Genomic DNA, 25,258 nt, shown 5'->3' on the forward strand with positions numbered 1-25,258 from the left:
TGGGGAACTGAGTTCAGGGCCTGGGTTCAAGGAAACAATCTCCTTGTTTGTGGGCAATTCAGCAGTGCTCAGGGCTTTGCCTCGCTCTGTGCGCAGGGTCACTCCGGCAGGGACAGGGAACCATACAGGGTGCTGGGAACTGAACCCAGGCCAACCACATACTAGGCAAGCACCCTGCCTGCCATCCTAAGTCTCCTGCACAATTTTCTAGGACAAAAACAGGACAGTGAGAAAAGGGTAAGGGACAGCAAAAACAAACACTTGCTTCAGAATTTTAAACTTCATTATACCATTTTCTCCTCAGATCATCCCCAGCCCAATGATCACAAAATATATCTAAGGGTGGGAAAATAGCTCCAAACAGCTAGTGCACTAGCTTTTCATGTAGACGCCCCAAGTTCAAAACTCTGCACCTATACTGCCCCCCCCAAAGTACTGCCTGAAGTGGCCCCCAAGAACTTCACTGTGCCAGAGTATCCCAGGAGCACTGCCAGATGTGACCCACCACCACTCAAAATTTTTTTTCCTACCAATACCCAGAAAAATCATACCCAGAGACTCATTTGCGTATCAGTCAGTAGTCTTCCCGAGGGACTGGAGAACTTTCCTCTGATAAGCTGCTACTCTAATTTTCTGAAAAGAGATCTTGTCAATGTTTTGGAGAGGTGAGAAATGCTAACAGGATAACAGACCAAGTTCAGGATATGGGGAAGACTGTTACTCACTAAATTTGAAGAAATAATTTATCCAAAATGTTCAATGAATGGAACATACGCATTTTATATGCAGGAGGCCCAGGTTCAACTCCCTACCCCCCTGGTCTCTCAACATCACATAGGAATGATACCCTAATTATCATGCAGGATATAGCCCCCAGCACCTCCCAGTTGGCAAAAAAAAGGGGGGGGGACCAATTAAGGGCTAGAGAGATAGTATAGGGGCTAAAGCATTTGCCTTGCAGGTGGCAACTCCAGTTCCATCCCTGGCAATGCCAGGAATGACCCCTGAGGACTGCCTCGTAGGGCTCAAATTCCCCCACCCTACAAGTTTTCAATGAAGAAAACAAATCTTAAAAGAAATTATCCACTTAGTGCAATTATGGGAATATTTTTTACATGTTTAGTCTAACATCCCTGGCCTTCCTGGGAACTGGAAACTGATTCACAAAGAAAAGCAATCTTGGGCTATGGAGACGGCTCAAAGGGCCAGAGCTCACGTTCTGCAGGGCAGGCTCTGTGCTCAGTCCCCAGCACCGCGTGGTTCCCACAAGCAACACTGGCAGTGGCCAAAAGAAAGGAAAGAAATCCTAAATTCTAATAACCGGGAAACAATACAGGCATCAAAGGACAGTGTGGAAGCATTAGAAAGAAGGGTGTGCAGGAGAGGTAAAACTGAACAAAACACACAGTACATACAATGTCTTAACCCACTGAGTGATCAGTCGGAGAGAGAGCTCAAGGGGCTGGGAGTGTTCTGTGTGCATGTGGGACCCGCAGGTTCAATCCCAGTCCCTGAGCACTGCCAGGTCTGCCCCAACCCACACACACAAAGCAAAAACCAAAACCGCCTGTACTGTGGGTTTTCCCATTCTCTCCTGATTAGATCATCATGGCTGACTCTACCCCTTACAATCTGCTTATTCATATCTACCTTTTGACAGAGGCACAAAAATGACTATTTTTTACGATATACCAGGTCCCCTATTAAGTGTTTAACTTGCATCAACTCAACACAACCCTAGAACTAATAAAAGAAAAATCAAGCTGGCAAATACACACCTGAAAAAAGGTAGTGAAAAACCAAAAAGGAGTTGGGACTATAAAATGGCACAAGCTTTCTGGAAAACATTATGGAGCGTTCTCAAGAAGCTCGAGATAGGGCAGAGAAGACAGTACAGGAGTTAAGGCACTTGCCTAACATGCTGCCAAACCCACTTTGATCCCTGGTACTGCATAGACCCCAAGCACTACCAGGAGCAATTCTTAGCACAGCACGAAGATTAGCTTGTGAGAATGGATGGATATGGCCCAAATCCACACCCCAAATGAAGTTCAAGAGTGGTCTAAGGCATCAATCCCACCTCTTGTTTCTATCCAAAGTATATGAAGATCAAAAAGTTATATCCACCCCTGAGCTGAACAGAGTTCAATGGGCTGAGCACATGGCTTTGAAGGCAGGAAGTCTGAGCTCAAATCCCAGGAGGTCCCCTGGCACCGCAGGCAGCTACCTACGTCTGAGCGTGGAGCTGGAACTAGCCCAGGAGCACTGAGCACTGCCAAGCCATTCACCCCATGTTTATTTACAATACCAAAGTAAGGAAGAAACAGCTGATCAAGTTAATATGAGGTGCACTTATATAATGGAATACTATTCAACCATTTAAAAATGAAATGTCATTTGCAGCAAAATGGAAGCTCAAGGAAATTAGGCTAAGTGAATGAAAAAAGAAGAAAAATGATTAGTACTGGGTGATTTGCCTAGGTGAAAGAACACATGATATGAAATAGATGAAAGACAAATCAAAATAAGAAGAGAGATAAGTGAACACTAATAACAGAACTAAGGCTACCTAAGAAGGTAAGGGAAATGAGATAGAGGAAGAGGAGATTTAAAAAATAAAAGGTGGGGATGAATGCACCCTGAAGAAAGCAGTGAAAGATGAAGCTGGAAAGGTCTAAAGAGCCACATGCCAAAAGATCTTACCTGCCAGGCTGAAGATGAGAGCTCTAATTCCTGGGAACGCTGCAGTATCACTGAAATACTATAATCACAAGAGCCGGAGGATCACAATGTATTTTCAGTTACCTGGAAATGATGGTCCAAACTGGATACAGGGAACATGAAGACTGCTGGAAGAGCAGAGGGAGCTCAACCTGCCCACAACTGCACTCAGGATAGGAAGGACGGGAGGCATGGATGGGAGACAGAGGAAGGACCCAAGACAACTGGAAACTGCATCAAGAATTCCTTACGTACAACAGTCAGCATCTGTTGTTCAGACTATAAGGAATCACAACGACAGAATTCAAGAATGAGTCCCACATTCCTAACATGAAAACTGAATTAACTGCCAACAGAAGAACAGACGAAAAGCATACTAGAGAAAAGTGTGAATACCCACTTAAATATGAGGGCTCTGAAGCATAGTCAAGCCTAGAAAACATCAGGGTATTCTATGTGTTTTCCAAGTAGTCCTGACAGCAATACACATGGAAACTATCTTGTCCTGAATTACAATGCTGGTAAGTGGACTCTAAGTGGCCTTATACCCACCTACATCCATATTATGCCCACTTAGTAATAGAAATACCACAGCTGCAATTCAAACCCAAAGCCCAGTGTCCTTCCATCATATTACTACAGGACGATGTGGCACTAAGGACTGAAGCAATAGCACAGCTAGTGGGGCATTTGCCTTGCACGCGGCTGACCCAGGTTCAATTCCTCTGTCCCTCTCGGAGAGCCCGGCAAGCTACCGAGAGTATCCTGCCCGCACAGCAAAGCCTGGCAAGCTGCCTGTGGAGTATCCGATATGACAAAAACAGTAACAAGTCTCACAATGAGACATTACTGGTGCCCGCAAGAGCAAATCAATGAACAATGGGATGACAGTGCTACAGTGCAGATGTGGCACTAACATAAAGAATTTAACATAAATAATCTAACCATAGCTTATGATACTAACAAGACTAAGTAAAAGACTACACATATATCCAAATTACAGACTACATGAACCTGTCCAAAGTAATACGACTGGGAATTCAAATACATATTATAAAAGACATGGAGATGGAGAGAGATCCCAGCATGACAGCAAGGACCCCTGGTTTGCTCGTGCACTGCAGGACCCGAGCATCACAGCAAGGGCTCCCCGCGCAACTCCACCAGCACTGTGTGTGGGCCTCCTCCCCCTAAAAAAGTGGGCGTGATCTTAGCAGACGCAGGGCAATGATTCAAAGATACATTTTTGTTTGTTTGTTTGTTTTTCAGGTCACACCGGAGATACACAAGGGTTACTCCTGGCTCTGCTCTCAGGAATTACTCCTGGCAGTGCTGGGGGACCATATGGGATGCTGGGAATCGAACCTGGGTTGGCCGCGTGCAAGGCAAACGCCCTACCCGCTGGGCTATCGCTCCAGCCCCTCAATGATATTATCTTAAAGTGTCAAGTACTAAAATGCTATAAAATTATCAAATTAAAAAAAAAATTAAAAACACACAAAAAGATCCCATTTTTCAAACATTTTAGGTGATAACATTAAATACAAAATATACAGCTGGAGGAGCCTAAGTACAGAGGACAGAGTGCTTGCTTGCCTTATACATGACTGATCAGATTTTGATCAGACTCCACATATAGCCCAATCCTGTCAGTGATCCCTGAGTGTAGAAGCAAGAGTAAGCCATGAACACACCTCCAAGGCTTAACATGTGTGTGTGTGTGCAAGAGTGTGTGTGTCTAAGAGATCTAGCAAAATATCTGTAATTCACTGTTCAATAAATAGTTTACCGAATGCTTACTATATACCAGGTAATGTCCCTAAGGGTTAGAAATTAAAAGTTCTCAACCTGATGGGAGATAGTATTACACGCACAGCAATCAATGTCAGGTAGCTGAGTACTCTATAGAATAAGAGGACCCAGGAAACAAAGTGAGAGGTTACAGATAGCTGTTTTCCACAGAAGATAATTAGGAAAATCCTTTCTTAGAAAAAGAGATAAAAAGCCCTGAACAGGGGCTGGAGTGACAGCACAGTGGGCAGGTCGTTTGCCTTGCATACGACCAACCTGGATTCAATTCCCAGCATCCCATATGGTCCCCTGAGCACTGTCAGGAGTGATTCCTGAACACAGAGCCTGAGCATCGCCAGATGTCAGGTGTGACCCAAAGAGCAAAAAAAAAAAAAAGCCCTGAACACCTTAAGGTCCTCAAGCACAAAGTCAAAGTAGCTGCCAGCACCACTGGGTATGGCCCAAACCAAACAAAATCACAGATCTTGGTAGGTGAGAACTAAATACAGAGGTCAAGAGTGAGGGGTCAGAGCAGTAACACAGGAAGTAAGGTGGCACTAGGTTGGCAGTAGGCCAACATAGGTTTGATCCCCGGCACCCCATGTGTTCTCCAGGCTAGCGCCAGGAGTATGCCCTGAGCAAAAAAGTCTAAAGGCTCTTGCCCATCTATGAAGACAACAATAACTGGGTTGAATGTCAAGAATTTGGAAATATTTTTATAGTAGAGGCAAAAAAAGCTTGCTGATAGAAAGGATACAAAATATGTTATAAATGGATTAATGATGACTCACTCCTAGATGAGGGACAGGAAACATACAGGCAAGGATGAAGCAACGATTAGCTCTGGGAGAGAAACTGAAATACTGTACTACCATCACAGTGTCCCGTAATAAAGATGATAAAGGGGCAGAGTACCTAAACAATCAGTCAAGCAAGACACAATGCTAGTTAACAGCAAATGTGGAAAGTGAACTCAAGAAATGTAGTCCCAGAATCTGAATTTTTTGGGGGTGGGGTTAGTTTCTGGCCAGATGCAGATGTATTCTGGGATATCTCCCGACTGTGCTTGGGAGTCACTCCCACCAACACTCAGGGGACCATAAACCTCCTAAAGACGCTCCCCAAAGAAAACAATGCTAAATAAGGGCTCTGGTATTGAGCCCCAGCTCAGCTGAACATGAAGAAGTCACAAAAAGGACACACCAAAAGAGAACATAAAATTTAAACATGAAATTGGAAAAAGTGGTGTCTTGGAAACCAAATGAATAGACACCAAAGAAGAGTGTTAAGAGATCAACAAAGCCAGCCTAGGGCTGATTACAGGATTTGGCGGGGGAACCTTGAAATAACAGCTTGGTGGAATAAGTTTCTTCATAACTCAAGAGTTGAACTCATGCAGGTTTCAAGAAATTGAATATCCAGACTGCAAGATCAAAGCTGGCTGGGATCGCTGGCTGGGGAAGAGCGCTCATTAGGAACAACACAAGATGACACTGTTCTGTATGTTAAGCTCATCGAGCCCAAAATGGCTCCTACTGGCATCAGACTATCCTAAAGAAACGGAACAGGATTTTCAAGCATCGATGTCTCTGGGAGACTGTGAAATCTATGAGGGGACCAGGCCTGAACCTGAAGTTTATTGCCAACAGAGCAGAATTCCTTCTCCCTCTGCCCTGCCCAGCTCATTTCTACCTCCCACCTTAATATGGATGTTTGTTCTAAAATACTCGTAATACTTAAATAACCAGAACTTGGAATCATAGTTCAACTTAGCAATAAGCGTAAAGCCCAAAGTAAGGTTCAATAAGTGAATCTTCACCCATGTTTGTTAGTGTAAGAAACTGGCAAAAACGGCATGTTTGGAACAGAAATCAATCCAAGATCCCTGCTGTCCTAGAGCTCACATTCCAGTAACATGTTTAGGTGTTTCTTTGAGGGAAATGCTATCACCAGCATGCTGCTTCCTTATATGCAATGGCATCATACTATATAAATCAGTTCATCGATTTCTAACTCGCCGTTTCAGAGTTTGAATAAAACTGAAGACAATTTTGAAAACGTATAAATGTACAAAGATCTAAGTGACTGATAGTATCAAATGTGTGAGAGTACTTTAAAAACACTGACAATGTGAGAAAGAATGTTGGGGTTTGCTGGTGGGCAGGGAGAGGCCTTCCAAGCGGTGTTCCTAAGAGCGGCTGGAGGGAGGCCAGTCCCCAGGACACTGCTGGGATCCAGCGGTGCCGGGGGCCACTAAAGTCACCTGGCAGCGCTGGGAGGCCATGAGGTGCCATGGGAATCCATCGGCCTGTCCAGGGATTACTCACTGTGAGTCCCCAGCAGGTATTCTTAACTTGCAGACAGTAGTTTGGTGGATGGATCATGAGACAACTGGCACAGATGCCAAAGCGAACTTCAGCAGACTGGGAAGGCCAGGGAGATGGCTCAATGGCTCTGCATGCATGAGCACCCAGGCAGATCCCAGCACTTCACCGCTCACCGTCCTCCCCCGCCCAGCAGCAGTCAAGTGAAGTCAAAAAAAAGAAAAGAAAAGAAAAAAAGCAAGTTCAAGAGTCAGGGATGGGGCTTAAGTGTCAGAGCACAAGCCCTGCACTTGCAAAGCAAAGTTCAATCCCAGGCATTCCTTTGCCCTGTCCCCTACGTCCCAGCACTTGTGTCATCTGAGGACCCCTGGACTCCACTGGGAACAGCCCCCAAAAGAGATTTTTTAGAAGATTTGCTCCTACAATCAAAAAATTTTAATGTCTAACAGACTCAGTCGACTCATTCTCAATTCATTAAGTAGCAACCATGCAGAAACCCCCCTAAGTAATTAGGATCATAATACAGGATACAACTATCATTAATAATTAGGATCATAATACAGAATATAACTATCATTAATAATCAGGATCATAATACAGAATATAACTATCATTAATAATTAGGATCATAACACAGGATATAACTATCATTAATGCCAAATAATATTATAAAGAGAATAAATCTTACAGGAATTCAGGGTAGAGATGGTAATAAACTACAGCAGTGGGTCTCAACTGGGGGTAGGGGTATTTGTGCCCCTAAGCGAGATTTAGAAGTTTTAGGAAACTAAATCGCAGCTGAGGGTTTGAGAGTACCACTGATTAATATATAGACAATAGAGTCCAGGAATGCTGTTCAACACTCCACAAATGTTCCAACTAGTATCATGACTGAGAAGCCCCAGGCTGGAGTAATCAGGAAGTGATTCCATTATGATCCTGAGTCTGTTGACTTTGAATTATGAAGGGAGAAAGGTAGAAGAAATAACAGAAGCAAAAGCATAAGGGAAGGAGCTTATGCTGGAAATGGGTGATGTCAGCACTGGAAAAGGTTTACCAGTAAATCTACTTAGGGGAGATGCAGCTCAGAGCTACGGGGCTTCTCATACCCAAGGGGGCAGGAAGACAGCAGAGGGGTTAAGGCACTTACTGCATGCAGGTCAGCATGCAGCTGACGTGGGTTCAATCACTGGTACCACACACACTCCTGAGCACTGCTCAGTGATCGCTGAGCAGAGAAAGTACAGCCATCAAATCCCACTGGGTGTGGCCGATTCCACCCCCCACCACACACACACACACACACACACACACACACACACACACACACACACACACACACACACACACACACACACATTACCTTCCCACCAAAGCAGCAGCCCTGGGTTCAATTCCAGTCAACAATGCAAATATCTGACTCCAATGAAAAGATGTTTAAAGATGTTTAACGTTAGTTTAGAGCCCATAGAGAAAGCAGAATCTCGCACGGCTGAGCCTGGTGAGCTACCCGTGGCGTATTGGATATGCCAAAAACAGTAACAATAATGGGCCTCACTCCTCTGAACGAGACAGGGACGAATGGAGACCTTACTGGCGCCTGCTCGAACAAATTGATGAGCAAGGGGACAGTGATACAGAGAAAGCTCAAAGGGCTGGAGGGTATACTCTGCATTAAGGAGGCCCAAGTTGGATCCCGGCATGACATACGAGTCTCCAAACACCCTAATGAGCAACCTCCGAGCACAGAGGCAAGAGTAACCTGTGGGGTGTGTCCCCCCAACTCCAAAAAAAGCAAAATAGGAAAATGACTGTATAGCTAGAAGTAATGTCATATACAGACGTGGGAGACAAAAGTGGTAAGAAAAGTTTTAATTTAAGCTCTGATTAAGGAAACTGGTTTTAGTTGAGGCATTCATCACTCTTGTTCCAGCAGCGTCCAATGTACAGCGCATGAAAAATATTTATCAAACTGAATGCATGTTTCCTATTTATTCATTATTACTGGAGATCGCTAAAGCCTGGTCCATTGCTAAGATCCACTTAAGCTGGAAAACACCAAGAAGTGACCACCACCGCACGGCTGTGTGGCTACTACATAACAGCACTGTAATGCGCTTTCTACACATTATTCCATTTCACCAGCAACAGAATGTGCTTCTTCCTCCCTTGAAAGATGAGCACTGGAACCGAAGGCAGCTTCGATGACTTACAACACTGGCTTCACTCTTGGGTAGGAAGCAAAGGTGACAGCACCGAGGCTTGGTGCTCAAAACCTCCCAGACCAGAGTCAGCGGCTAGCTTTGTAAGAAAAAGGTTTTTGTTTTTTTTTTAAGAAAACAAAAAAGGAAAACTCAACTCCCTACTTTTCAACAATTGAAATACACAGAAACATACGAGGTGATCACCCCCAGAATTGTGGGTCATTAGTGGATCTGACCCGGACAGGGGTCCCGGTCCAAGGGCCGGCCTCCTCTCCATCCACCCGTGCGTGCCAAGGACTCAGGTTCCCAAGTGCATCCAAACCACCCCATTCCCTCCTCTGCCACGTCACTCAAAACTGACACGCCCCCAAATGGACGGAAAGCGGCCCCCTTAAATGGGTTCGTCCAGTGCCCATTCCCCCCACCCCCCTCACCCCGCCACACACACACAAAAGACCAACGACCAACCTGCCTTTTGGAGGGCTCGGGTCATGGATTGGATCTGCAAGGCTGCAAGGGCCCGGGTAGTGGACTGGGTCTGCAGGGGCTCGGGTCATGGATTGGGTCCGCAGGGGCCCGGGGCATAGACTGGGTCTGCAGGTTTGCAGCCGCTGTCCAATATTCCAATTATTTCCCCGCAGCTAACACCTCTTGGGGGGAAGGGAAAAGGGGTGGGGAGGGGGGGTCATTCCTTAAAGCCAAGGACCTAGCTCCTGGCGTCCACAGTCAGCCCCTCCCAGCACCCACCCGGCCAAGAAGCCCCCCGCCCGCGCGCCCGACCCCGGCGCGGCGGGACGCTGGATTCTGCGGCGGCGCGCAGCCCCCCGGCTCGGTCCCGCGCAGATGCCCGCGCAGCTGCTGCTCCCTGGCCGCCTCCACCCTGCGCGCTGCCCGCGGCCCCTCCAGGCGCGCTCCCACGCAGGCTCCGGGGGGCGTCGGAGCGGGGGGGGGGGGGTGGTCTCGTTTCTTCCCAAAAGGATGCGCTCAGCCCCCCCAACACACACACGTCAACGCCCTCCAAACTCTCTTCTTCACCCCCCTCGACTCGGGGTTGCCCCCGCCCCCCAGCCCACGGGGCCCCGGACGGGAGGCCGAGAGCGGGCAGCGCCGGTCACTCACCCACATCCTGGTCGAAGGGGTTGGTGGCGAAGAGCGGCATCTCCTCCGCGCGCCGCGGGGCCCGCAGGGGCTCCCCCTGACACCGCGGGAGGCGGGCTGCGCCACAGACGCCGACACCTGAGGGGGCCGAGGCGGCGGCTCCTCCCGGCACTGACGCTGGGCAACCGCGGCGGCGGCGGCGGGAGGCGACAGCGACGGAGCCGAGAGGACCCCCGCCCCCCACCGCGCGCGCGGAGCCTGTCGGGAACTTAGGCGTCCTCGGCACTGCCTGCAGGAAGGCTGCCCCGCCAAAAGGGGTTCCCGGCCCCCACCACGCAGGCTCCACCTCCGCCGGAGTCCGCGGCTGGTCTGCCCGGCGGGAGAGCGGCACGGGCTGGCGCGGGCGGCCTCAGCCGAGGGGGCTTGAGCGGCGCGGCGGGCGGCTCCGGGGGTCGGGGTCCTTCAGGCGCGCCCCGGACAGCTCGCGGCTCCCCCGGGAGCGGGACGCCGGGCGAGCGCGCAGAGCGGGCGAGAGCGCGAGGGGAGAGGGGTCGCCCGAGGGAGGCGCGAGCTCCCGCGGCCCCCGGCGCTCTGCAGTCCCTTCAGGAGGCGGGCGGAGGCGCCTGCGTGCGGGGGTCTCGGCGCGGGCCGGCTCCGAGGAGGCCGTTCGCTGTCCGAGGTGACGGGAAGCGCGCGCGCACCCGCGTCACGTGAGCCGGGCCGGCGCCTCCCCGAGGGGAGTGTCGGGGCGTCGGCAGCCCCGGGTGACTAACCGCGCCGTGACTCGGCGCGCGGCACCGGCTCAGGCGTCCCCCGGGGCCCCCACAGGAGCCAAAAAAAAAAAAAAAACCAAGTTGGGGAGTGGAGCTAGCGAGGAGGGGCCTCCCCGCCTGGTGGGCGCGCGGTCGCGGCCTGCGCCGGAGGGAGGATGCCCGGGACCGGGCCCAGCGCGGCCGGCGCGCGGGCGGGCGCTCGGCTGTGGAGTAACCGAGACTGGGAGAGGTGGAGGCCAGAGCGGCCTCAGCCTCCGGGCTGCGGGAGGGTCTCGGGGAAACTGTCGTGGAGGCGGGGGGCGGGCCGGGGTGGGTGTTCCATCCTTGTATGACTGAAACATGAAAGCTTTGTAACTGTAGCTCACAGCGATACAATAAACATTTCTTTGAAATTCTTTTAAAAGTTACATGCTACACCTTCCAACCCTAATTCCAGCTTACGGTGTGCACTGTGATGTGTTTCTTCAAAATGAGTGATTCCCGCTCATAGTTGGCCGGTGCTTACTATACCCCAGGCTTCTGAGGACTCTGTATAGTATTTCACTTGATCCTCGCAATTATATTGCTCCTATTTTTAATTTTTTATTTTATTTTGCAGATGAGGATCCAGAGGCAAAGTCATTTGTCCAGTCCCTTAATGTTGACCTGATAGTGACAACAGCACTTTTACACACCTTTGGTAGCGCGACAGCTACTCCAGACTCAGTGCTCAGAGGTAGCTCCACAGAGTTGCTACCGGGACGATGTGGTACCTGAGATCAAAACTGCAAGGCAGGGTCCAGAGAGTTAGTGCAGGGAATAAGACACTTGTCTTGCACTCAGTCGTTTTGGTTTGGATCCCCGGCATCCCATATGGTCCCCAAGACTGCGATGAGTGATCCCTGAGTGCACAGCCAGGACTACGTGCTGAGCACATCTGGGTGTGATCCCCCCAAACAACAACAAAAAACTGCAGAACTTGCCTTTCAAGCTCCTCAACTTAATTTTATTTATAAGCTTAGCCGGACGAGTTCTCTATGTCAGAACATTTAAGAAATATCTATTGGATCTTATATCTCATTTGGAACAAACTTCTAGCAGCTTAGTAAATTGTGTCCAAAGGTAGTCTGTAAACATGTCAACAACAGTAATGTCTTTGTTATATAAAGCATGCTTACAAAAATTTAAAATAAAGTTTAATTAGAATAAAAATAAGGAACTGAAGTGCATCCTTTATATGTAGAAAGCTCTGAGTTTGATCTTCCAGAACCCTTTTCCAAACCACCTCCATTCTCTACCACTGAACCAGCGGTAGCCCCTGAGTACCTTCAGGTATGGCTCCCAAACTGAAAAGAAAGAGTATAAGGAAAAATGCAAATTAAAGTAGCATTTAAATATATATTTCACATTTTGAAATCAAAAATGTATGTAAGAATTGTTTAAACATTGTTAAATAACTTGTAGGTTAGTGTAGATTCTTTAAAAGAAACTTTTGGGGGGCTGGAGAGGTAGCACAGGGTGAACATGCTTGCTTTGCACACACCATACCCAGACTCAATACTGGTATCCCATATGGTCCCCCATTCCTGCTAAGAGTCATCTCTGAGCGCAGTTAGGCGTGGCCCCAAAACCAAAATATATGTAACTTAAAAAACATAAGACATTCTTTAAGACTGAGCAGACAAATGCTTTTGACAATGAATTTGCTTCAGGATCAAAGATCCCAGAAAGACCCCAGAGAATTGTGTAATAGGGGTCCCTGCATAGGTCTGGAGCCCTCTGACATGCAGGGTGCATCGTGAGATCATGAACCTGGCAGGGAATTTCTGCTCAGTGCGTGTTGGCCTCCCATATGCAGAGCATGTGCTCCTCCCCTTTGACTCATCTGCCTACCCTGAAACCACAGCTCTTTCAGCTGCTGATTTCAGCTGGCCAAAATACCAGACATGCAAGTTCTGGGCTTACTGCACACCACCTGTCATTTATTTTGATCATCACAGTCTAAGTTCTTGGTGTTTCTGGTCAAGTCCACAGCTTGCCTTCCAGTCACTTGCTCACCCCTGGGAGTGTTTCACGTATGTAGCTGGTAGAAACACCAGAATATCCTTCCTGTCTTGGCAAGGGTTTAGCCCTGAAAGCCACTAGTCGTTTTTCTATTTAGTTTTGGTTATGGTTTGGAGACCACACCTGAAGGTACTTTCAAACCATTTTCTCCTTTTTGTTTAGTTTTGGTTTTGGTTTTGAAACCACACCTGACAAGTGCTTACTCCTGGCTCTGCTCAGGGCTTACTTCTGGTAGTGCCAGAGATCCCACGCAGTTGCCATGAGTAAGACAAGCACCTCACCCCCTAACTCTTTGGAGCAATCTTTTTCTCCTTGTGAGAGGAAATAAGGCTGGGAAAGATGATATCCTTCCGTGCCTTGAATGAAAAAATTAAAATCTCCTTAATACAAGAAAAATTAAAATCTCCTTAATACAAGAAGATATTCATGGTAACAAAGATAGTCATGGCAACATGATGTACATACAGTGTCAAGGTACTATCATCTACTCTAATGTCATTCAGGGACTGGACAAATAACAACCACCTCTTGGTGCCTCTGGGGGTCCTCATCTGTGAAAAATAGGAGTAATAGGATTGTAAGGATCAAACAATACAAAGTTCCTAGAAACCTAGCACGTAATAAGAACTAAATAGTTGCGAGCAATCATTGTTAATTTTGATCAAATACGTCATAGTTCACCCAGTGCAGAAACTACATACATGGCTATTGAAGGTGATGATACAGGGCTGGAGAGAGTGCAGAGGTCAAGGCATTTTGCCTTGCATGCTGCCAACCAACCCTGGCTCATCTCGAGCAACCAGTGTGACCCCAAAACTGAAAGCAAAAAAAAAATGGTGATAGAGACATTTACTTTCATAGAAAGACATCCAAATACATGTTTTTCAGAGCAGTTTAAAATTTTATAGAATTTTAAAATATCCCAAACTTGAAGTCTGAAAGGCAATACATGAGAATATTATATTATGATTATCTCAGTGGTAAGATTGAGAACAATTTTTCGAGGGTGTGATCTTAAGTTTTGTTTTGGGGCCACACCTGGCAGTGTTGGGGTCTATTCCTGGCTCTGTGTTGGAAATTGTTCCCCAGCGGTGCTCATAATCTTATGATGCTGGGGATTGAACCCAGCCATTCCAAATGCAAAGCCTGAGCTCAGTGCTGTCTCTTCGGCCCAACAACATTTGATGCATTATTTCCCACGTTTTTATGATCAGCCTGTATATTTGTTTGTTCTGTCTTAGAACCACACCCAGCAGTCCTTAGGGACTACTGCTGGCTCAGTGCTCGGGGTTCACTCCTGGCAGTGCAGGGGAAGGAATAAGGACGGAACCTATATTTCTTTCAATAGCAAAAAGTTAAAAGCCAACAATGTGAAGCCTGTGGTATGTTACAATTGCTGATCCTTAATATTTTGAGGTGTCAGTACCAAACGCTGTCTTATGTTTCATTATGAGAAATTAGACATTTTTCTGAGTCACCACTAGCTAGAGGGGAAATGGAGGAGCATTTCTTCTCAACAACTGGTTCTTAATTACTAGGCTAACAAAATCAAGTTACAACGAGCCCACCTCAAGTTCCTGAGAGATGTCAAGGGCACATTCTCATAAGTGCCCTGTACCAGAGCCAAATATTTATGAGAATGCATTTGATTGCTTTGTGCTTCAGTAATGAGGCTGAAGTATTCTATTGACAGCAATAAGCTAGTGATCATTTTGTTCAATACATTATCAATATGTGAGTACTGGGAATAGTAAGGAAGCAGTACAGTACTTACATCTGTGCGACTCTGGGTTTGATTTTTTTCAGAACCTCAAAAATAATGATCATTACTCATCCTGGAGAGCATTATCCATGTAGTCTAGTCTGGAAGAATGACTGGGCACATGAGTCCTTTTTGATGAATCTGCTCTAATTTTACAAATTTGATCCGAAGTATTTCACCATTAACGGAAGGCCAAGTGTAAAAAGTGAAATGGAAGCGCTAAGGAACTAATTCAGAGGCTAGAGTATAGGGTTTGATCCCCAGCATCACATAGGCCCCCATACCAAGCCATGAATAATAACCAGCACCACAAGGTATGACCCCAGAACCTAAATAATTCAAAAATGAGATGGGTGTATATTTTGAGGCCCACTTTCTATTATATTCCCTTAAAATGCTGAAAGTACTGGCATTTCTTTACTTTTAATATTACCGTAGTTTTCTTTTGCATATTCTAGGAACTATATCAAAATGTTCTGGGGGGCCTGTATAGAGCTATTCTTGGACTTGGTAGCATGATATTTTGCATGCATAAACCTGGCTTTCATTCCCAGCACAATACACAGAGCAATAATTTTTGTAATAACATGTCTACTAAGTTTATGAATTTTTAAATTTTATTTGGTTTTTGAACTACACTCAGTGGTTCTCAGGGCTTATTCCTGGCTTATTCCAGGAGTGACTCTTGTCACTCCTGGCGGTGCTGGGGGACCATACGCAGTACTGGGGATCAAACCGAGGTTGGTCATGAGCAAGACAAACTACTTACTCCCTATACTATCTCTCTGGACTTGTCAATCACTGATTTTTAAATGGTAAACCCCTTTTTATTGGACTTTGATTTAGAAAATTCTTACACATTAAAAAAATGGACCTATTCCAAGAAAAAGTGACGGTCTAAGTTTAGACAAAGGCATATTCTTGGAAGGTTATTATACTACTTGACTGCAAACCCTCAACATATTTTAGATAAACTATTTAATATGTCTCCTATTATGTTTTTTTCTCCTTCCCTACTATTAGGCACTTAATGCCTGATGCTGAGTATGGCTTCCCCCAAAAAAAGCTATAAAGTAACTGTTGAAAAGATATGATTTAAGGACAAAACAAAGTGTAAAATTTTAAAAGAATACTCTTGGAGACAAAAAATAATGTCTACAAAGACAAGACTCCAATAAGTCAGCAGGCATGGAAAGGAGCAGGCAAATGTGGCCCATAATCAGTCATGCAGTCCATACACATACTGACATGACTGAACATATAAAAATGTCAATAGAGCTATTATTACTATTACATATATACATATTTATGTTTCAAATTCTTTTTGTGTGTGGTTATAGGCCTCCTCTCTCAATGTCTGGAGTTACTTGGAACCTGAGTGCTTAGAAGTTGCTTCTTTTGGTGCTCTGGGAACCATGTGATGCCAGGGATCAAGCTCGGGCTTCCTGCATAGAAGACCTTCACTCCGCCTTTGAATTACAACCCAGGTCTATTTTTTTTAATTGTGTATATATATATACATATATATACACAATTATATGTATGTGTATATATATATATACACACATAGATAAGTCTTGTGAAAGTTAAGCTTGCTTAACTCATTTGTTTAATCTTTCTAATGTACAATTGAAGTATTTATTGATCATCATTTAAATTCTATTATCTCTTATTTCACCTTTCATCCACAGCTCAAAATATTTTTAAATTTTCTTTGTGACTTTTCTATGAAATATCAGTTGTTTGGAAGGTTAGTTGTAGTGGCTGTTTGGGGCCCACACCCACTGGGGCTCCTGGCTCTGTGTTCAGGGTTCACTCTGGGTAGTGTGGAGAGATCATAAGCAGTGCCAGGGATTGAATCTAGGTCAGCAAGGCAAGTGTCTTAACCTCTGTACTGTTGCAGTATATATAACCCTTTGGGTTAGGTTTCTAAGTAAACTCTTTGATCCAGTAGCAAAATTTCTCTGGTTTTATTCTTTAAATTATACTCTTTCATGTTGCAAAGAACATGAAACCAAAACTGATGAGAACTCAAGGAAGAATAGACGATTCCACAATTTTTGTTGGAAATGTTAACCTTCCTGTTTCAATGGTGATAGAATGAGTTGACAGAGAACAAGAAAGTCAGTAGAAGGCTTGAATTAAAATGTCAACCAACTTGACTTTATTGAAACGTATCAAACTACAAGAACATGTAACATATATTCCCTCCAAGTCCACATAACATTATCAGGATACATTCTATTCTGGGCCATAAAAAATACCTAAAAACATAGAAGGATTAAAGTCATGCAAGCTATGATTTCTGCCTGCAGTGTAATTGGATTAAAAATAAATAAGCAGGGGCTGGAGTGATAGCACAGCGGGTAGGGTGTTTGCCTCAGCGGCCAACCCAGGTTCGATTCCCAGCATCCCATATGGTCCCCTGAGCACCGCCAGGGGTAATTCCTGAGTGCAGAGCCAGGAATAACCCCTGTGCATCGCCGGGTGTGACCCAAAAAGCAAAAAAATAAATAAATAAGCATATTTTGAAATTTCCAAATATTTGGGAACTAGAAGTCACATTTCAAAATAACCCATTGATCAAAAGTGTCATTTAAAAAAACGGGGGGGGGCAGAATTTGGGGCCAGGAACACAGGACCAGAATAGCTTGTTTGAGCTTGTGGTTTAGACCTCCAGCAGTACAAAACCAGAAAAGAGTGAGAAAATAAGTAAAACTAAAAGCTTGTTTGGGGTCACACCCAGCAGTGCTCAGGGCCTACCTCAAGCTCAGAACTTAAAAGTTTTCTCCCTTTGGTGCCAGTATCTGAACCCAACCCTCCTGTGTGCAAAGATGAGCACCAGCCCTCTCAGCTATTTCCATGACCCCCAAAAATCTTGTTGATTTTGAGTTGCGTGGTTGGTTTGCAATCAATGAAATGGATAAAACTATGCCAGCCAGAGAGATAGCTCAAAGTGCTGGGTGATTGCTTTTCATGTAGAAGCTTTGGATTCAGTCCCCAGGATTACTTGGTTCCCAGAACACCATTGGTTGTGATCCCTAAATTCCATTTGAAGCTGAGTAGTCCCTGAGCATTACCAGGTATGACCCAGAAAGCAAAGTAAATAAATTGAGCAACTTCATGAAAATGGCAAAACCTGTCACTCAAAGCATAAACAACTAAAACTCTGGAAAGATATAATTCATTTGAATAGCTGTTTCTATTACAGACATGTAACTTCTTGCTAGAAATTTTGAACTAACTTAAATTTAGATAGATTCACTGGGGATTACAAAATATGAGATAATGGGGCAGGAGAGGGGGAGTTGGAGGCTTATCATTATTTTGATAGTAATAATGATTTCTTGGATATATATGTATATATGCCAGTACACAAAAGCTATGTCTTTTTGTGTTTTATTTGTTTTATAAGATTAGGGGCCACACTTGGCTGTACTGGGGGCTACTTTTGGCATGGTTGTCATCCCAGCAGTGCTTGGGGTACCATGTAGATTCAAAATTCAAACCCAGAGCCTCGCACATACAGGGAAAATGCTCAACCATTGAGTCATAAGCCTCGCCCCAGAGTTACACATTTTTAATTTATGAAGATTACTATGTCACTTGCACCTCAGTATTATTGTTAAAATCACTAAATGTTATGTTTTACAATTCAGTTTTGATTTTAAAATCTCAACAAATCGCTTACAAATATATGAGAAGTTTAAAGAAAAAGTATTCTAAAAGGCAAAAATGTTTAAAAATTGGTCTCAGCCCCTCAATAACCAGATTAATATTCCCAATAATCAGGTTGCCTTCAACTCCTTAGCCTTTCCTAATTAATCATTCTAGAGCTGCTGCTTCTAACAGGGTTTCCAATCTCACCCTGCTTGCTGGAGTTGTTTAGGCCAATCTCTATAATGCTAGAATCTGTAGACTTCACAACAAACAGTTTTATAAGAAATATGGTGTCCTTGATTGGTTCTAGCTCAATATACGGCTTCCACTACTGCTTCCACTACTGCCTCTTTCCTTGCTCATTATAAAGATCATGTTTTCTTTAATAACAACCAAAGATTGAGTAACTGGCTTTGCAACACCCACAGCTGCTGGGGTTTACAGGATTCTGCTGACGCCTTTTGCAGCTGGTACATCCTGCAAGCTCCTAGAAAAGGGAACGCTACCTCATCCAGTCACCTGCTCCTCCCCAGCACTCACCACGCAGACTTTCGGCTGCTGGCACACAGATTACAAGCAGCCATGCATTTCCAAAACAGCTGGCTTCTATTTTAGAGGGCATACAAAGTTTCCAGACATAGTAAAAAATATTTATGTGGCCCATCCCGGTTTAATTCCATGGTCTCCTTAGCACAGATAGAAGTAGCCTCCCTGTGCACGGCCAGATGTGGCCAAGCAATAACCCTCCACAATCATCCTCATAAAATTAAATACTTGTTATATTGTGTTTAGTCTAGCATAATTAATGATTACAGTAGCATCAGTGTGTTTTATTTCACCACCAATGTTATATTGCATGGAATGGTTCTTCAGAAATGAAGTTTTTGTTTTGTTTTGGGGGCACACTCTGTTGTCCTCAGGGCTTATACCTGTCTCTGTGCCCAGAAGTCACTCAGAGGTGCTCTAGAGCCAGCAGTGGTGTCAGGGATGGAACCTACCTGCATCAGTTGCATGCAAGGCAACTATCTCCCCAACCTCAGAAATTACTGTCTTGTATATTTTTGTTTTAAGATTTTGGGGGCCACATTCTGTTTCTGTGCTCAGGGATCATTCTTGGCACGCTCAGAACACCATTTGGAGTGCTGAGGATCAAACCCAGATCGACCACTGCAGGACAAATGCCATACCCACTGGACTCAAGCCCCAGGAATGATGTTTTTATCTATAGTCTAGGCCTACAGAGCAGAACTTTGTGTCCAAAGACTTGACTTTCACTGTCAGCCGACAATGATTGATTCTGTTCTAGAGCAGGTTATAAATGAGAATATCACTGTCTCCATATTCACATCAATAAAAAGTGGAATTAATTCAAATATTCCTTTCAAAGTACAGTGCTCAATTTATCATTTTCTGAATTAATACCTGCTCAGAGATTTCTCACTCTTCACATTTAAGTTCTCATTCCACTCATCTTTGTGATGGGGGTGGGGTGGGGTGGGGAGTGTGTGTGTGTGTGTGTGTGTGTGTGTGTGTGTGTGTGTGTGTGTTTTCGGACTACACCCAGCAGTGCTCAGGGCTTACTCTAAGCTCTTTTGTCAGGGATCACTCCTGGTAGTTCTAGAGGGACTTCATAGGGTGCAAGAGATTGATTTCAGATCAACCTTGTGCAGGGCAAATGCTTGACCCACTGTAATGTCTCTCTTGAGTGATGTGTTTACTTTTTTTGTTGTTGTTTGGGCCACACCTGGTTCTGCTTAGTGCTTATTCCTGGCTCTGTGCTCATGGATCACTTTTGGCAAGCTGGGTGGACCATATGAAGTTTGGGGATTGAACCTGGGTTGGCAACATACAAGGCTCTACCTGTTATACTCAGGGCCCCCACATGTATGTTCTTTACTGAACTCCCTTCTGCTACATTTTACAGCTATAACAGCATGTTTTTTCTCCTAAATCCGTGTGTGTGTGTGTGTGTGTGTGTGTGTGTGTGTGTGTGTGTGTTTAGGGGACAGTGCTAGAAATTGAATCCAGGGCAAAGGCAAGTGCTCTACTGCCAAGCCATACTCCCAGCTTCTGTTAATTTTTTCTCTTAAAAGTTGGAGCCAGAAATGTAACTAGTACAGAAGTTAAGGTACTTACCTTGCATTTGACTGACTCAGATTCAATCCTGGCATCTCAAATTGGTCACCTAAACCTTTCCAGGACTAGTCCCCTGTTTTCAGGATCAGGAGTAAGCCCCTTAAGCACTACCAGATGTGCACACCCCTGCCCCAAATATATACATAAATCAGCTGGAGTGATAACTTAATGGACTGAGCAAACACTTTTTATGTGTTAGGGCTGGGTTTAATCCCCAGCACCACATATAATTCTCTGTGCACTGCCAGAAGCACCTACTGTGCAGAAAGCTAGCAGTAACCCCTGAGTGCCATTGGCATGTCCCCAAAACAACAACAAGAGTAATGACACCACTTCCCGTAGTGATATCATTGTTCATATCCGGTTGAATTAACCACACCAAGTTTAGTCATGATTTACCACTAGATGCTAAAAATATATATAACATCACTAATAAATCCCTTAACACTATCACTAACTACCTGATTTCAGGTTTTGATAAAAGCACTGATAATCAAAACAGTATGGTATTGACATAAAGATAGATAAATAGACCAATGGAACACAATACGCATTTTAGAAATACATCTGTACTTGCATGAACAACAGATTTTTTAATGTGTTATATTTAAGGTTATGTGTTTACATTTATTGTCTTGGTGCACAATTACCTCACCACCACCCAAAACTCTTCATGCATGCCCTTTGTCAACTACTCCCTGTACAACTGACTTTTAACAAAGGTACAAAGACAATTCAATGAAGAAAGCTTAAGTTTTTAGCAAATTAGGTGCCTGTCATATATCTGTAAATTAAAAGTATCAACTTCTATTTTAATTTCATACCATAATGAAAAAATAATTCAAAACAGATTGTAGACCTGAGTGTTGCAGAAGATGAAGTGATTAACCTTTCGCAAGAAAGAGGACATAACTTGTATGCTCTCGAGTTAGGTAAAATTCCCGTTTGGAGTGCCACAGTCAACAGTGCTCAGGGGTTACTCCTGGCTGTGCACTCAGGGATCACTTCTGGTGGAGTTTGGGGGACCATATGTGGTGTTGATGAGCAAACCTGGATCGGCCCACATGCACGGCAAGTGCCTTACTCACTGTACTATCTTTCGACCCACAAATCCTTGCATCATCAAAAATCAAGCTATTAAGGAAAAGCCTGTAAGAGTCTGGGACACAATGGTAGAATCTGATGTCTTGGGTTCAGTCCCCAGCCAAAATAAAGATGCAAACAAAAAAGGATAAACTGAAACTCATCAAAATTAAGAGTTTCTGTTGTTTGAAAGTCTACAGTGAAAAGATTGCAAAATGGGGCCCAGAAGATGACTCAAAGGGCTAGAGAACATGCTTTGAGGTTTGATCTCCAGCACCACGTGGTCCCCCAGATACCATGTACATACAATACGCATGCACAGAGCCAGGTGTAGCCCCAAAACTAAGAGGAGTGTGGGGGCCTGAGGGGTAAAATCAGAAGTGCAGTCCAGAGACTAGAAAATTATTCAGCAATCACATATCTAATATAGGACTTATGTCCAACATATGTTAAGTGTCCAAAAGATAAGAATGTAATCAGACTTGGCTGGCATGTGTGAGGCGCTTAATTTGACCCCTGGCACTGCATGGAAAAGACTGGAAACATAATTATAGCTACAATTTATTTGATCTGTCAACCAGTTGTTCCTCACAGACAGCACCCATATAAGCTTTTACAGAAAATGATACATAATCAGCTGCTAAACTGAGTTGTCCAGTATCAGTACAAATGATCAGAGCTGAAGAATACAGCCCCAGTCTGAGCTGAAGTGGTCGGGGACAGACACTAGAAAAAGCAGATATTGAGTGAAGCCGTGAAGAGTGAACATATAAGCAAGAAGGAAGGGATACGTTCATCTTGAGAAAGATCTTTCTTGAATATGATTTTTTTTCTCCACAAATGTTCATCAGCTTTCTCAAAAGCTGGCCAGTGAGAGTAGAGTGGGTAAAGCACTGGTCTTGCTATGCAACCGACCCTGCTTCCATCTCTGACATGGCATATAGTTCCCCAGCCAGTGTCAGGGATTACTTCTGAGCTTGGAGCCAGGAATAGCCCCTGAGCACTGCTGGCTGTGGCTGTGGCAGTGCTCAGGATTCCACTCCCCTCCCCTCCCCCAACACACAAACACAAAAAGTAGAGTGATTTTTTTCTAATTATTCACCCCCAAAATATTTGAACTTTGACAAATTTGAAGCAATAGATAACACTTCTGTATTTGTGTTGCATTAGTTACAATAGCCAAGAACTGGAAACAACCTAAATGTCCATCAGTGGAAGAGTGAACTTGGACATGTACCCGATGAAATCCTGCATGGCATGGGCCATGGAGGAGGAAGATGCCCGGTGAAATAGACATCCTGTGGTGTTGTTCAATGCTGGTATATAGAGAACACAATGAACTAAATTAAAAAAAAAACACACATTTTGGACTGTGAGTACAGTTCGTGGGTACATGGAATGAAGAGGTCAGTTGCTGACTGAGCGATCAGGTGGCTTTATTATTCAGCTGCAAGGATGCGTGATATATTCTGGGGACAAGATCCTTGTCAGATATGTGATTTTTCACTTTTTAATAGTACCTTTGGGAGAATACAATTGTCACTTCAACAATATGACACGTTTTTTCTTCCCTTTTATGATTAAAGTTATTTGTGTAATAATGTTATTGTAGTATCTTAAGAAATCTTTGCCTTCCCTCAAGTTCCAAAGATGCTGCTCTTACTTTCTCCTAAGTTTTATAGTTCTAGCTTGTTTTGTTTAGGTTTACGGTCCATCCAAATTAATACTTATCTGTGATCTAAGGGAAACGTGAATTTTTGTAAATATGGATGGCATTACTCTACCATGCTTTTAAAAGGTTTACTTTGTCATCACTGTTGAAAATAAATTGACTATATCCATAGTTTTTTTTCATACTCTGTTTTATTGAGCTACAAGTATCTCTTTACTTATGTATGAGTTATGTCACTACAGTTATGCCAGCTGTCTTGCAAACAAGATTGTAATCCAGCTTTGCTTTTTCTTGGCATTTCTATATCAATGACAGTTACCTTGTCAAATTAGATCTATATGTCTATGCATACATACTTCTGTTGGGATTTGGGGAGAACTGACATTTTAAATGTTTTTGTTTTTAGGGCGAGAGTTAAGCTACGCCCGGCAGTGCTGGTGGTACTGGGACTGAGAGGCGGGTGCATGGAGCCGGGGCTCAAGTCAGGACGGGCAGGACCTTGCTATCATCGCCCCAGGCAGAGAACTGACAGTTTCACATATTAGATCTTCCAATTCACGAACATAGGAGAGCTACTTATTCAGCTCTTGAATTTCTCTTGGCGATGATTGGGAGTTTTCAGCGTGTAGGTCTTGTCAAATTTATTCCTAGTATTTGGGGATGCTGGTAGACATTAAATAGCTTTACTTTTCAATTTCCAGTCCAAGATGATTTGTGTTCCATCAGTGTAGTATCTTGTGACCAACAATGTCGATTGACCTTTTTTCTTTTCCATCGAAATTATCCTTTAAGAAAATAGGGGTTCTGTTCCAGAGAAAGCATGCAGGGGTTAAGGTACTTCCCTTGCAATGAGTAGGTATCGCAGAGTCCGCCAGCACCTCTGGGTGTGGCCCCCAAAAAAGACTAAATCGGGACCTAATCATCAAATCTGAGCAATTATCAGCTATTATTTCTCCCCCCAGCGCCCTTAAGACTTCCCTCCACCCCAGTGGCCTACCCAGCCGCCTTCAGATCGACGGGGAAGTGTCTGGTTGCCACTTGGGCGAGCTGCCCTGGGACAGGGCGGGCTGAGGGGGGATCCAGCCCATCCTCCCCTTTGCGCGGCTGTGCCGGCTTACCCCAGCTGGACGCTAGGTGGTCGCTGGCGTCCTCCCCGGCCTCCCGGCCCAGGCCCACGACAGCCGCCTCTAATCTCTTCCTCCGCACAGCAGTTTCCTGAGCTGGGTCCATTGGAGTGCTTGCACCATGATTTGGGGTAACTCAAGTGGTAATCGGGGCTTCAGAGTTTTACATGCAAGATACCACTTAAATCGCACAGCAAACGCAAGAGTTGGGTCTTGAAAATGGCATCCCAACGAAGAAACCGAGGCACAGAAGGCAAAAGAAAATCTTTTTCCCCCAGTGGCAAGGCTTAAAAGAAGCCTGGAATCGGGGAGGTTAGGTTTCTGCAACCTGACGCCCGCGCCCGCTTCTCCCCGGGGCACCTAACGGTTTTAGGAGGAACTGACCGCGGGAGAGAGAAGCGTGGGTCTAGGGGGGAAGCGGCGGGAGGGAGGGCGCAGGAGGGGGGCGGGGGTCCATCGCGCCGGGGGCAAGGGCGTTTCTTCCCACTTTGCTCCCTTGGGACTCTGTCAATGCCGCGCTGGCCGCGGCTGACCCCGGCACCAACCTCGCTGCAGGCGCAGCGCTCCGAGCGGGGCGAGCTCAGCGCGTGTGCCCCGTCTACCTGCCCGGCCGGCCGGTGGAAGGTCAAACAGGGTCACTGGGGGATGGGGGAGGGGGCGCGGCTCCCCCTAAAGCTCTGAAGCCAGGGGGGTCCCCACCTGGAGAAACGCCGCGATCCGCCAGGGCGGCTCGGGGCAGGTGTGCCCGCCGAGCGTCGCCCCCCGGCCCCGGGCCGAGCCGGACCCCGGCCTTAGCCCGCGCCGTTGCCGGGGGTGACGCCGGGGCCGCCGGGCGCCGCGCGCGCGCTCCCGAGCCCGGGGCGGGGC

At 45.4% G+C, this 25,258-nt stretch overlaps 1 protein-coding gene and 1 long non-coding RNA gene across 2 annotated transcripts in view; one reads left to right on the forward strand and one right to left on the reverse strand.

Moving 5' to 3' along the window:
- Positions 1-10,341, reverse strand: part of STAM (signal transducing adaptor molecule) — a 50,577-nt gene extending 40,236 nt beyond the window's left edge. Inside the window, exon 1 of the mRNA XM_004605345.2 lies at positions 10,160-10,341. Coding sequence (XP_004605402.1) covers positions 10,160-10,199 — 40 coding nt within the window. The 5' untranslated portion in view covers positions 10,200-10,341. The remainder of the gene's footprint in view (positions 1-10,159) is intronic.
- A 178-nt stretch (positions 10,342-10,519) lies between these two features.
- On the forward strand, positions 10,520-23,375 carry LOC129406993 (uncharacterized). Its single transcript, XR_008631407.1, has 3 exons — positions 10,520-10,817; positions 16,057-16,203; positions 22,766-23,375. It is a non-coding gene; the product is annotated as an uncharacterized LOC129406993 (long non-coding RNA).
- The last annotated feature ends 1,883 nt before the right edge of the window (positions 23,376-25,258 follow it).

Source organism: Sorex araneus, chromosome 9 (assembly GCF_027595985.1).
Source record: "Sorex araneus isolate mSorAra2 chromosome 9, mSorAra2.pri, whole genome shotgun sequence".
Classification (NCBI taxonomy): domain Eukaryota; kingdom Metazoa; phylum Chordata; class Mammalia; order Eulipotyphla; family Soricidae; genus Sorex; species Sorex araneus.